General features: G+C 41.2%; 1 protein-coding gene across 1 annotated transcript in view; it reads right to left on the reverse strand.

The window, feature by feature from the left end:
- SUSD1 (sushi domain containing 1) overlaps positions 1-13,732 on the reverse strand; it is a 79,448-nt gene that overhangs the window by 38,530 nt on the left and 27,186 nt on the right. The window contains exons 8-9 of the mRNA XM_015415576.1: positions 9,989-10,165; positions 1,021-1,112 (exon numbers count right to left, since the gene is read on the reverse strand). Of these exons, the coding sequence (XP_015271062.1) occupies positions 1,021-1,112; positions 9,989-10,165 (269 nt within the window). The remainder of the gene's footprint in view (positions 1-1,020; positions 1,113-9,988; positions 10,166-13,732) is intronic.

Below are 13,732 nucleotides of genomic sequence, written 5' to 3' on the forward strand. Positions count from 1 at the left end.
ACAATTTAAGTTATGTATTAAGGTTTTAAATTGGTAAGAAATCATGATTGAATAGAAATTGAGGGGGATGATAATAGTAATATAAAGGTTATTAATCAAATGATTATAAAATAGAATGGAAATCATGACTGTAAGAGTGATTACATAATGAATTGGTATACTAATGGAATAAGTTTTAATATAATTGAATGATTTGACTCGATTATGATAATGGTAAATATTTATAGGTGTGGAGTGATATTAGAAGGTTAAGGAGGGAGGTAAATAGACTTCATTGTAACAGATTTGTAGGAGGTATGGCGATAGCAGATTAAAGATGGTGGTTGTAGTTTAAATATGGTGGAACAGAGATAGGAAGAGTCCAGGTAGACTAATAACGGAAAGATAATGGTACTAATAAAATGTAAAAACTTAAGTCCCAAAACAGAATAGCAAACCCTCTAGTTAAATATTCTATAAAGGCATTCAGGAGAAGAATTATGAATTTAAAGAATGTAAAGGCGGACAGGAAAAATAAAAAGTGTATTAAAAGAAATGGGATTTAAAAATGAGTAAAATATAAAACAAAGAGTCAGCAGATTACAGGAGGATGGATGTAAAGTTAAGATTAAGAACAACAAGATAGTGGGAAGGTTCTATATTATGGATAGAAATTTTGTAATCGATTTCTGAAAAGTTAGCAAGTATTCTTTAAGGAAATTGTATTAGTAGGTTTTACTCAACACAGATGAGATATTTAAAGGGAAGATATGCTTAAAATATGAATGGGAATGTACGGTAATTGGACTTGTACATTACTCTGTGCTGATGGTAAAGATAAGTGTTGGTATAGGATCTTTATGTAATCTTGTGGTTGACTTGGTTAGTATGTATGAGACAGGCTGATATAAAATCAAATAAAAATATTGATTTTTTTAAAAAAAGTCAAGTGGCTTTAGAGACCACTTTTATTCAGCCACAATTTTAAAATAATCTCTTATACATACAGTATGCCCACCCCACATCCCAGGTGTGACTTACTCTGTAAGTTTCATTTACACCATCACTTTCATATTGCCTCCTCCATGTCAAACAAGAATTGTTCACTGCAAAATCAATAAATGGCTGTATTTCTGCAAAAAAACAAACAACAAACATTTTTTTTCAAGCAATACATGACGAATTGTGAACATTTTTTTTTCAAGCAATACATGACGAATTGTGCCTTTAGCCATTGGTGCTTTGAAAGAGGAGAGATGGTTCCTTCTTTCTGTTCCAGCATCTCATGTCACATGATCAAACATAACACACATATTATAGGCAGAGAGAACCAGAGCAGGCAATGAAATGGTTAAGAAGATTATTTCTTGAATGCTGGGAGAGCTTAAGAACATCTTCTCAGCTACCAGACATTATCATAATCAAATATATTTCACTGTTCAGCAAAGGTCATAGTGAGTAAAAGAATTCAAGAAAGATAAATTAACACAGGAAATGCTTAACTTTAAAGCACTTAAAAAAAAAAACTTTCACCTGCCAAAAGGACAACACCACCTCATCCTTGCTGCTACTGCTACATGAAAATAATTGCTCGATCTCACAATCTCTTCTTGGCACAGCTCTTGCATGAAACTTTGCTTCACACACCAGGGCATACTTTTCTTTAACCCAAAAGACTGTTATGTGTATTCAACAAAATTAATGAGGAATCTTGCATTCAGGAGCTATGTGTAATACCACTGGCCCATATAGGCTCTGCAATGAGGCAAACCATTGCACCTGTGTGGCTCATACATCCATGAACACACACATACTGACTCGCTTCACTGGCCAATCAAGGTCTATGTTTGCCTACCTTAACTGTCTGAGGCTTTCGAGGGTCTCAGCTAGATGTCTTTCATATTGTCTACTTCCTGATCGTTTGCACTGGAGGTGCCAGGGTTTGAACCTGAGACCTTCTGCATGCAAAGCAGATGCTTCATCACTGAACTACGACCCCTAGTTCCTATTCCTACCTCATTTATATTTACCTATCTTGATTTCAGCCATAACCATCATATTCTCCTTACGCATGCTGTTACTGAAGAAGGCCACTGGATGCCACTGTTGTTCTGTTTGAGTGCAAAACTGGTTTGGGGGGGCCTCAAAGATCCCTGAGGGAGAGGGCAGCTGAGCAGAAACCAAAAACCTCAGATGGTAAAGAGCTGAGAACAGTGTGTGAATGTGTGGTAGGATACCAGTACAGCTTACGAAATACTTCCCAGTGGTGCACAATGACATGCAAGAAATAAGGGTTGTTGCAAAATGGATGAGTATAGCAAACTTGTTGGATACTGACCTGGAAATTAACTTGACCTAAGAAAACTCCCCCCAAAACACCTTCATCTTTCACTAGCCTGATAGCTTGTTTCTGTATTTAATTTAGGCACACCCCAGCCAACTCATTATTTCTAAAATGCCACAATGGGCTTTTAATGGTAATTCCCACATTTGTCTAAACAAACCTGCCAAATCTTTTTTAAATTATTTTTTAAACCATTAAACAAGACAAAGGTTTAACCAGAAGGGTACCACTTCATTAATTTTGCAAGTCCTGCTACCTTCTCCAAGCATTTTCTTCTCTCCTTTGCGAGGGGCATGCTCAGGGGTCATTTTGTAGAAAAAGAGGTGCAGGAGCTCATTAGCATAACTTATTTGCATATGCCACACCCCCTGACATCACCGGAAGTGTGTCAGAAGGCAACACCCACTGCAACTTACCTGGCTGCTTCTTGCTCCTCTTGGCCCGGGGCTGCTGGGAGCAGGGGGCGGGGGTTGTTGCATGTGCCCGCCCCCTGGGCTCTTTACTGCCGGAGCTCCGCTTCTGTGTGCTCCCGCAGGAAATGACCCCTGGGCATGCTTATTGTTAGTTATGTTTTCAGATCTTCATAGTCTGTGACCCAGTATTTCCAAAGCAGCCCACCAGCCATGCAATATGGCCTGCCACAGACCATGATGATGCCTCATTGTTGCAGGGCCAGACAAGCAGGGAATCTAGCCCCTGTGACCACCACATCTGACTGCTGGGCTGTGTCTGCCTTCGTGTGTCACAAGTTATGTGGGCCTTGAGGCCTGCACTCTGAATTTATTATAAGTATATGCTGCACAGTTTAGCGTGGAGACTTCCAAGACAGTGTTAAAGGTACAAGACTGACGCTTCCCATTACACTGCTACCATATGCTGAAAAAAACTTCTACATATTGTATTCTGAGATATATTCATACCCCCAAATCAAATTCAAATGTTATCTTGGGGTAGAAAAAGTGTGTGTGTGTGTGTGTGTGTGTGTGTGTGGTGGTCGAAGACATTAACAACACAAGGAGTGCCCTGTGGATCACACCAGTGGTCCATCTAGTCCAGCATCCTATCTCGCACAGTGGCCAATTAGTTCCTCTGGAGCTCCAACAACAGGGCACAGAGGCTGAGGCCTTCCCCTGATGTTGCCTCCAGGTGCTGGTTTAGTCATCACAGCTAGCAGCCTCTAACAGACCTATCCTTTATATGGCATTGTGTTTCACAGTAACCAAATACCTGGAGCCAGAAAACATATTTTCACATGAGGCAGAAAATAACAGCATTCATAACACTTATTGCACAGTTTCTTGGGGGGGGGGGTTAGTTCCCCAAGAATATATTTCTCTGTAGTGAGGTAAATGTTCTTCACATTATCAGGTAAGGCAGTATATCTCCAAAGGACTTTAGAAAGCTGTTTTCTAAGGAAAAGACTTGTGTGGTGCTTTTTAAAACTCTAAATATGATTTATGTGTGTGGGTAAAATAAGCACCCCCCAAAAGTCAACATCAGTAGATTTCTGGGTTCATTTGTATTCAAGGTACATTTTGTTTGCAATATATGTTATGAATGTACTGTTGTATATATTGTTCAAAATAAAAAACACTTATTGGAAAAAACTGTAGGTGTAAGTGGAGACATTGCGCAGGTGACCATATCCTAAAAAGACAAAGTTGTAGAGCCACTTTCCCCCAAAAAAGACAACCAGAGTAGAAATTCACACACACACACCAGTGTTGATAGTAGGGTTCAACAATTGTACCGACATGAAAATTTCAACAGGTACTTCTTTGCCTTCCCCTGAAGCGCTGCTGGAGTTATTCCTTCTATGTGCAGCTATTAAAGTTGTAAGAACTCAGTCTGGATGCTTAGAGGAAGTAGCTAAAACATGCCAGCCACCCCCCCTCCAAATATACCAGAAATTCTCTCACAGAAACAGTTAAGTGGAAAGTTCATGCGAGAAGAAACAAAGACTGAGCTAATGATTTACTGCTTTCTTTGGTCTAAAAATCCACCAGGAAGCTATCAGGCTAAAATAATAAAAGGACTAAAACTGACTGCCAAAGGCAGTGGGTGGGAGTCCCAACAGTGACACTGTTCAAAAGAAAGAAAGATTAATCATAGCATGAGGTAAAGGGAGTCTGAAGTAAACTAAAAACGTGGCATGACTTTCTACACAGCAGGAGAAAGCCCTTGCTCTGTGAAAGTTTGATCATTTAGGTTAGAAATCTTACAATTATTAACTTATATTGTAAACACATGAACACACATACACACAAAGCTGAACAAGCAAGCTGGATAAAAATCTAGACCATCATTTATCGTAGTGGAGCTAAATCTCTTTGATCTGACTAACCAGGTTCTCTGAAGGCTGGCATCCAACCTGTGCCTTTCTCCAAGCAATTAAACACGTTATCAGATGACTTGAGTTTGAATAAGATCAGACCAAAAAGGCTCTCTCTTTTTTCCACGGTACATAAATTCTCTCTCCAGTGGCAGTGGGCAGCCTTGTTATCTCATCCCATCTGTAACTAGTGACCTAAAACACAATCTTATGTATTACTACGCAAGCCTATGCACATGGACTTGGAAGTACATCCCACCAAATACAGAGGCCTTGCTTCTGAATACACATACATAGGACGAATGCTCCCTCTAAGCGGTGGAGTCTCGTGAGCAAAAATTCCACTTTGTGAGCTCCTGGCATTAAAGTTGTCAGCGAGCGATTTGGCTGCTGCATAGATTAGTTTGCTCTGGAGCCGGAGGCTACAAAACTGTGCGCCAGCTCACACTAACTCAGCTTAGAGGGAACACTGCATAGGACTCCCCTGTACATCTTCCAAAACTAAATTACTGCATGTAAACAGTTTCTCATTTAACTAGTAAGATCTTAAAGAGTGATGGCAAAACTGCCTTCATCTCAGTTCATTAAATGGCCTCTTCTTTCTGAGCTTTCTTGGAGAACGCCAAGAGAAAGCTGGCATTCCTCTCTCCTGGTCTGTAATGTTGCTGCATGCAGGCCAACACTGTTTCACAAGCGCGTGTGCGCCATACCCAGAAAGACCAACATATGCTGTTTAGTTCATTCTGTAATCTGCACCAAGCACCAAGCAAGGAACATATGAGAAGTCTCCCACTGGCCTTCTCCCCACCTTAAATTACCTTTCCCTCAGGTACACAGCCCCCACTGTTTCTCTCCTGTCCTGAATGCCTTGCCTCTCATTTACCCTTCTCAATTTGCCCCACCTGTCTCTTCCTTCCTCTTTTCCCTACCCCCCTCTTTTTGTTCCATTTTCCTTTATTTCCTTCCTCCTCCTTCACCTTCACTCTCCTCAACTTGGTCTTTCCTGCCTGATTATTTCTTCTTTGGCCTCACTCAACTCCAATTTCAAAGTCATACTGTGGCAGCCATTTTGGATTACTTGGGCAACAGCAGTTGCCTAAGCAATCCAAAATGGCTGCAAAGATCTCATAAGGAAGATTTCAGCACTTTAAAGGAGTTTTAATTTCCTTTCCTTTATTTTTTTACGTTTAAGATTTTTCTGCAAAGTTGGGGGTTTCCAGGTTTGTAGAAACATTCCCCTGTCTGTTCCTATCTCACTTATTCTCAGGTGGTATTGATCAAAAGTATTGCATTGACAATATATTTACTATGTTAATATTATATATTTACTACTATTTACTTTAACTATACAAGGGTAAGAATTATTTTGTTGTTGATTTTCGGAACTTACCTGTATGCTGTGTCTGGATGATTTTTCAGCTTTTATTTCAGCCGCCCTGAGCCTCCGGGGAGGGCGGGATAAAAATGTGAATAATAAATAAATAAATAAATAAATATTTAACCATGCTGCATAATGTATGTGTAAAGTGCTGTCAAGTCATAGCCTATTTATGGCGGCCCCACAGGGTTTTCATGGCAAGTGATTAAGCAGAGGTGGTTTGCCATTGCCTTACTCTGCAAAATCTTCCTTAGTGCTCTCCCATCCAAGTAACGACTCTGCATAGCTTCTGAGTTCTGATAAAATGGAGTTATACTATACCATTCCACATCTCCATGCTGCATAATATTGTTTTGTAAATTACATGTTGTCCTCACACAGTTCACCAGAGTTTCAGTGACAGTGCACAGTTAACAAGGAACACTTTCACACATACACCTATGCGGTAGTGAACTCTGGATACCTCATCTTCTGACTGCAGATCATGGGTGCACAGAAGTTAATTCATAGTAGGGTTGCCAGGTCCCAGGGTGGCCAGCAGGGGAACCCCACCCCCAAACAGGGAAGTTGTTGTGCGACATCCCCAATGTGATGATGTAACTTCTGGGTACATAAATACTATGCAAGCCTATGCACATCTACTTGGGAATACAGCCCACCCCAGAATGCCCCCTAAATCCCCTCACCACCGCAATCCTAATTCACAGTCTTGGGTGTGTGTGTGTGTGTGTGTGTGTGTGTGTGTGTGTGTGTGTAGACTGGAACGGAAGTGTGTGTAGAGACTGGAACGGAAGTTATTAACTGACCTACAAACTAATCACATTCACCTCCCGAACTGACAAATTACCCAACTGCATTAGCCTTATGACTCTAAGGTTCAGTGTTCTATTTTTTAATTGTCCTTTAAGTGTACACTACAATCACTCACTTCACTGTGAAACAACATATTACACAATCACTGCTGATCATCTTCCTCATGTAATCGTATTTTCAAAAGATACTCTCTAGGTTACCGGGTTATGATGGCAACAGTTGGCAAAAACAGCACAAGCCTTCACTTGCTTGTACACAACATGATCTATGGTATTGGAGCATGCTCAGTTGCCATGCCTATGGCCATCAGACTGATACCAATCTCTGTCTTGTGAGTAAGCAGAGCAAGCTTTAAGGCTACAGAGGATTTTCCCTCCCTCAGTGTGCTGAAAATAATCTGAGAGAAACTTCATTGTTCCTGGTGTGTTTGCTCACCTTACTGCTTATTTTCATGCAAAAGTCTTGCAAAATCTTTTTCACCAGAGTCAAAGGTAAGACAAAGTCTGTGTATATGTTCACACCGTGGGAGTTCTACAATGAAGAAGATGTTATGCAAGGCCAGTTTGACAAGTTTGATTTCTCCTTAGGGTTTGCAGGTTGTACTAACGTGTGCATGCATGTGTGTGTGTTTTTTTATTCTGGCTTTTATGTTTTCTACTTATTTTTATGTACACTGGGCCAGTATTCTACCATTCTGTGCACAGAAGGTATAGTTTCTCCATGGTCCTTTTCATGGCTGCTGCTCTTTCAGACCCCCAGAAAGATCATTTCCCTAGCTGTGGAACCTGTGTCAAGGAGCAGCCATGCAGGCTGGGGAGGCTGACGGAAGGAGGGATAAGGAGGTGAAATAGCGCCTCCTTCCTGTTTCACATGTGCAACACCACCAAGACAAGAAGGCATTTCCCCCTCTTGTATCTCCCTGCTCTGACCCCCTGATCCTCACTGCTGTCCCTCTGCAAAGATCTTGCAACCCCATGAATGATCTTTCTGAGGCGTCGGAAAGAGCTGCCGCAAGTAACAGAGATGAACATGGGGAAAACCCATGCGCCTTATACATGCAGACAGTAGGATATCACCACTATTTTCAAGAAGCACGAGAAATTAAAACCTCATATACATAACTATTTTTTTACAGTACAGTTTTTAAATGTAATTATTCCAGTACCCATATCTCCACTGTGTTTCTAGCTAACTGAATAAAGGGGCTTTTGGACAATAAAGCAAGCAACACAGAGTGGAAATGGAATCAGGCTACCAAAATACATAGGCTGGGAACCTGGGAACAGGACAAATGCAAGAAGAAAAGAGTCCTGCTGGATCAGACTAAATGTCTATTTAATCCAGCACCCTTTTAACAGGATTTGATCAGCCAGCTGCTTCTGAAGGCCCATGAGCAGACCTTGAAGGCAAAATGCTGCCCCAGTTATAATTATTATTAAGAGGCTGCTCTGGAGACAGAGCTATCATGGCTAACAAGTGCTGACAGCCTGATCCACCCTGCATTTGCCTGGGTGCATGGGGGGGGAGGGCGTTGCCTTTGTCTTACACCTCATGGAGCACTGCTTGGTAGTATCATCCAAGCTGGAGGAAGCCCTTTTCAGAAGACACCACTTGAAAGGGAAATTAAAACCTATAGAACACTCTGCTCAACACTTCAGCTCTTAGCCATATTCTCCAGGGAGGTTTATTGACTTTTTCCTGCCATTTTAATTAAGACTTGGCTGTCCCTTTGGTCGTAAGGGAAAAATGTTCGGAAGTCTTGTAGAACTAGTTCTGTGAAGCAGAATAATTTTTTTTAATTGAGTTACATCGACCTATTATATTAATCTGCATTAATCTAAAGGCAACATTGCAGAGATAAAAATAGAAACAAGAAATTTTGTTCAATGTGAAAGTCCTCTGGGGCTGCTAAAGAGAACTGCAAACATAACAATGAAACACAAAGATACTGAACTCCTCCTTTAAAATGCCTTTCTAATTATGAGAGCAGCTTAGGGGAAATGCTGTAATCATTCTTTACTGCAACACTCTAGGTACGTCCCTTTTTCACAGGCAAAGGCAGACTTAACAGAATGAACAACCTGTCAATTTGAAGACAAAGGTTCAAGTCAGTTCTTTTAAAATCCTTGTATATATTCTATAGCCCAAACTGCTTCATTGGTATTTTGACACATGACAAGACAGCCCCAATTCTGTGATGTTTTCTTAAAAGTCCAAAAAATAAGTAGGACTTACCTCCCCGTAAGTCCCAAGTGCCTAATGACTGCTGTAATTCTGCAGTGCAGAAAAAAATGTAGAAGATAGCACTGGGCCAAGAATTTAACTTCCCCTGAGAACCTGTTCTGCTAAAAATGAAAACGCCATGGTTTCCTTATCACTGTAACTGTGTGTAAACAATGCCTGCTAAATAAGAAGCCAGAGAAGTTGCTGAATAAGTTTCCAGTGATCAGAGCAATGCCCATTGCTAGAGGAATAAATTATGCAAATCAATTGCAAAATGCATTATGCAAAGCAAGGGATGATGTAAATTAGCTCACTTTTCATACTGTATATGGGCCTCAGAATTTTGTTTTCTTTTGGTTCAGAACTATGATTATATTTGGTACAGAATTGAGGTGGGGTTAGTGTGACATGTATGCAGTGCTGCATGAGGGCTGAATTGTATATGTAAACAAAACTCTTCTTGGATTTCTTTAATGTACACTATCTTATAGGAAGTTCAGCGCATATGTTTCTCTTGCCAAAAATATATTAATTAGACTGCTGTGGCACATGGCAGTTTCCTGACCTACATATATTAGTGGCAAAACAAAAGACTCACACTGTACTTTGTAAGAGACAGTGGAAGTGATTCTTTCTCCAGCCCTAGATACACAGGTGAATCATGTCAAAGTGAATCGATAAATCCAATCAATTAGTTGATTACTCTGCAAAAAGTGAATCAATTATATACCAACAATTCAGTCAACTAATCAATCACATCAATTAAACAAATTTCCACAATTGATTCCAGCAACTAGCTTCTGAAAAATCTCATGCTCGCGTGTAAAGAGGAGAAAAACTGTCAATAATATCACATTAAACATGCCAAAAAAAAAAGGCTTATAGCTTGTCTTAAATGAATATTTCATTATATGCTTACTTTTGCATCTTAGATCCAGGATTTCCCATGATCCACTATGGCTACAGTAAGAAAGGGTTTTCGGGCTTGTGGCGTAGAAACCTTTGTTGCATTTGTATTCCACAACACTTCCCAGCCGAGAGGTCTTATCCCACTTCATTTCAGAGTCGGGTATTAAAGGAGGGTGTCCACAATCTACTTGAAAATATGATTTTAAAACTTTATTCAAAAATATATTTGTTGGCATCAAATTGTATAACATGCCACTATTTTCACAGGAATGTGATTCTCATACCGTGGTCCACGGTAAGCGGCCCATCATTCGTCTTGGACCCCTTATGACTTGTTGCCACAGGGCAACTTCTCTTTGAGGTTATGGCCCCCAGTGTTAGGCTGCTAGGCATCGAAGCAGGGAGCACTAATCTAGACTATTATGCATGCCACTGTCTTGAAAAAAGAGTTCATGAGTAGGGCTGCTAGGCAAGGCCTGGAAACCTGCAGGATATGGGGGGCAGCAGGTGCTTACCGCAGGGGTTTCTGTGTGATCTTTGTTGCCGCACAATGCCATCACTTCTGGCATGACACAGAAATGCCGGCATTCATACCAGGGTGACTAGCACTCATTTGTGGCAACTGCTAGAGTGTTGCCCCAGTGTGATGCTGGTGCTTCTGGGTTGTGCTTGAAGTGACATCATTACACAGCGACAAAGACTGCTCCCACCCTCCACTGTTTTGCCAGCCTGCTTCTGCCCACCATCCAGATGAGCATCAGCAGGCACCGGCAACAATTACCAGGAGTTTGCCCGCCATCCGCAGGTACTTAGTAAGACTAGTTCATGAGAATTTAAATTAGGCTACACTCACCCATCAAGCCCTAATACCTCCAATTTACAGTACACTCCTAAGAGTTACACCATACTAAGACCACTGACTTCAACTGATTTAGAAGGGTGTAACTCTGTTTAGGATTGGCACACTACGCTGAGAGCTGTGCTTTTTAAAATGGTATGTTCCTGTTCCTAGTACACACCAGAATTTAAAACTGGAAGCCAGTTGCAGCAACTCCACATCTGCTCTGACTTTTCATTGGTCACAAGTCAACATTGTGGATTAGCATGGACCACCATGCAAATACACCTTCAGGAATGGAATACCTGTGATTTATATTGCTCATTCCATAACAACTGTAACCTGCCTTTCCCTCTGACTGAAATCCCAAAGCAGAAAACAACAATACCCACAATAAAAATCCTATATATATAACCATAAATATTATAAATGGTGGGGTATAAAGTGTTAGCAACACTAACTGCAGGATGAGAATTTCAGATCTGCAGGGGCTGACTGGGATTAATGAGAGGAAATTTTAACCTGTGAAACTGAAATGTTTATTTTTAAGTCATTTTGACTGTGCTATACTGTAATACAGACGTTTTAAAAAATTAAAATATTTGTTCTATGCATGAGTGATTGTTTCTGTTTATTAACTAAGATCTCAAAATTGTACTTAACATTGAGATTTTGGTACTATGTGGATTTTAATTAATCAACTTGATTAAAAAGAGGATGATTAATCAACTAAACAATTCTTTCACTAACTGACAGCCATATGAAACTGCAGTCATTAATGCCATATGACATCTCAATAACTATCTTCTTAAAACTTGCAAGGGGAAGAAGACAGAGGCACTCACCCTTGGAATAAGTAGGCAGCCATTTTGTCGTTTCAACCACCCTTGGCTCTTTTAATCCTCCGTAAGGCCAACTCTCAACAGCTAACATGGAAGAAGAGAGAGCAACTTCACAAGAGGCAAACCGCATCAGAAGCTATTATAGTTCACAGAAAGTAAACTAATGTAATTACAGGAGGCTAACGATAAAACAATTTGCTCTCAAGCAGGAATACAAGTTTAAAAAAAAATCCCACTGTGTAAGTCAAATTCCTTGGGGAAGCCTAGTGTAATTATCTGGATCATAACAATATAAAGGAGACACATAAGACCTGCTTTACACTTACATATGAAGCCACACAGACGCCTCTGACACATTCATTTCATTTCATTTCTATCCCACCATTCTCCAACAGGGAACCAAGGTGTCTTACATCGTTCTGTCTGTCTGTATATCTATCTATCTCATACTGCTCATACAGCTATCTCCTTAAGCAGAAGTTAGAACCAAAAAATATTTTAGAAGACCTTACTCAGTATTATTTCTCTTATATTTGATCGTTGCGCCTATGACTTTTGCCACTGAGAGGGTGACACAATCATTTGTATCCGATAGTAGCCATGACACCTGGGCTCGTACATTTAGCAATTCCGTATCTTTAAGTAAAGGGGTGACTAAATCAGCCCTCATACTCATTGAATATAGGGCACTCCATAATCGTATGTTCGATGGTTTCAATTGTATCATACAAGCATCTGCATGTGCTATTAGAGTATGATACTCTTATTATCTCTGCCCTCCAAAACCGCCAAGGGAAGAACGTTCAGTCTTGCCAAAGTAAAAGCTCTTCTTAGTTTTGGAACTGTCAGTTGATAAAAATATTTCGGCAGTTGCAGCGGAAGGGCTGTTCCCAAATGGAGCGTCGAACATACCCTGCGTGCGCTAACAGATGTACTTGTGACACCCAGTCTTGCATCGTTCTCCTCTCCTCCATTTTATCTGGATAACCCCGTCATGTAGGTTAGGCTGACAGTGCCATGAGTGGCCCATGGTCCCTCAGGAGGCTTCCAGGGCCGAATGGGGATCTGAACGTGGATCTCCCAGACCCTAGACGAACACTCTAACTGCTCAACCACACTGGCTCTCGTGCCATTTGGTGCTCTCTCATGCAGCTGCAAAGGAAATTTTAACCACGGGAACAAGGCTGACTGTCCCAGTTGGCATCCTCAGAAAGACCCAAGTGAGGGGCCCTGCCCAAATGGTTGCATTATTTATATACACAGCACAGAAGAAGAAGAAGAAGAAGAAGAGATTGGATTGGATTTATACCCCGCCCTTCACTTGGAGTCTCAGAGCGGCTTACAAACTCCTTTCCCTTCCCCTCCCCACAACAGACACCCTGTGAGGTAGGTGAGGCTGAGAGAGCTCTGACACAAACTGCTCTTTTTCAAGGACAGCTGTGCCAGAGCTTGTGGCTGACCCAAGGTCACATCAGCAGGTGCAAGTGGAGGAGTGGGGAATCAAACCCGGATCTCCCAGATTAGAGTCCGCACACTTAATCACTACACCAAACCACTACATTGCGTGGCAATGCTTCCTTCTGTGGGTGTATGCATTTTATTTATTTATTTGTTTGTTTGTTTGTTTAGAAGAAGAAGAAGAAGAGATTGGATTGATACCCCGCCCTTCACTCGGAGTCTCAGAGCGGCTTACAAACTCCTTTCCCTTCCCCTCCCCACAACAGACACCCTGTGAGGTGGGTGGGGCTGAGAGAACTCTGACACAAACTGCTCTTTTTCAAGGACAGCTGTGCCAGAGCTTGTGACTTTTACCCCGCCCTCCCACCGAAGCGGCTCAGGGCGGCTTACAACAATTTAAAACAACATCTATATATCTAATTTCCAACAGAGGGCGCCGTGTGCGGATACTTATTTCCACTAACAGGAAGCTCACTCTGCCCCAACAGCTTTTCCTACATAGTGAGTATACCTCCTGTGACTGCAGAAAAATCCAAGAAGTAAAAAAATCCCTTCAGGGACGGCTGAATCCCCCCAAATACCTTTTGAAATGGCCTCTGCAGGGATCTAACTCCAG

This window comes from Gekko japonicus, unplaced genomic scaffold (assembly GCF_001447785.1).
Source record: "Gekko japonicus isolate JY-2015 unplaced genomic scaffold, Gekko_japonicus_V1.1 scaffold2113, whole genome shotgun sequence".
NCBI classification, from domain to species: Eukaryota; Metazoa; Chordata; class Lepidosauria; order Squamata; family Gekkonidae; genus Gekko; species Gekko japonicus.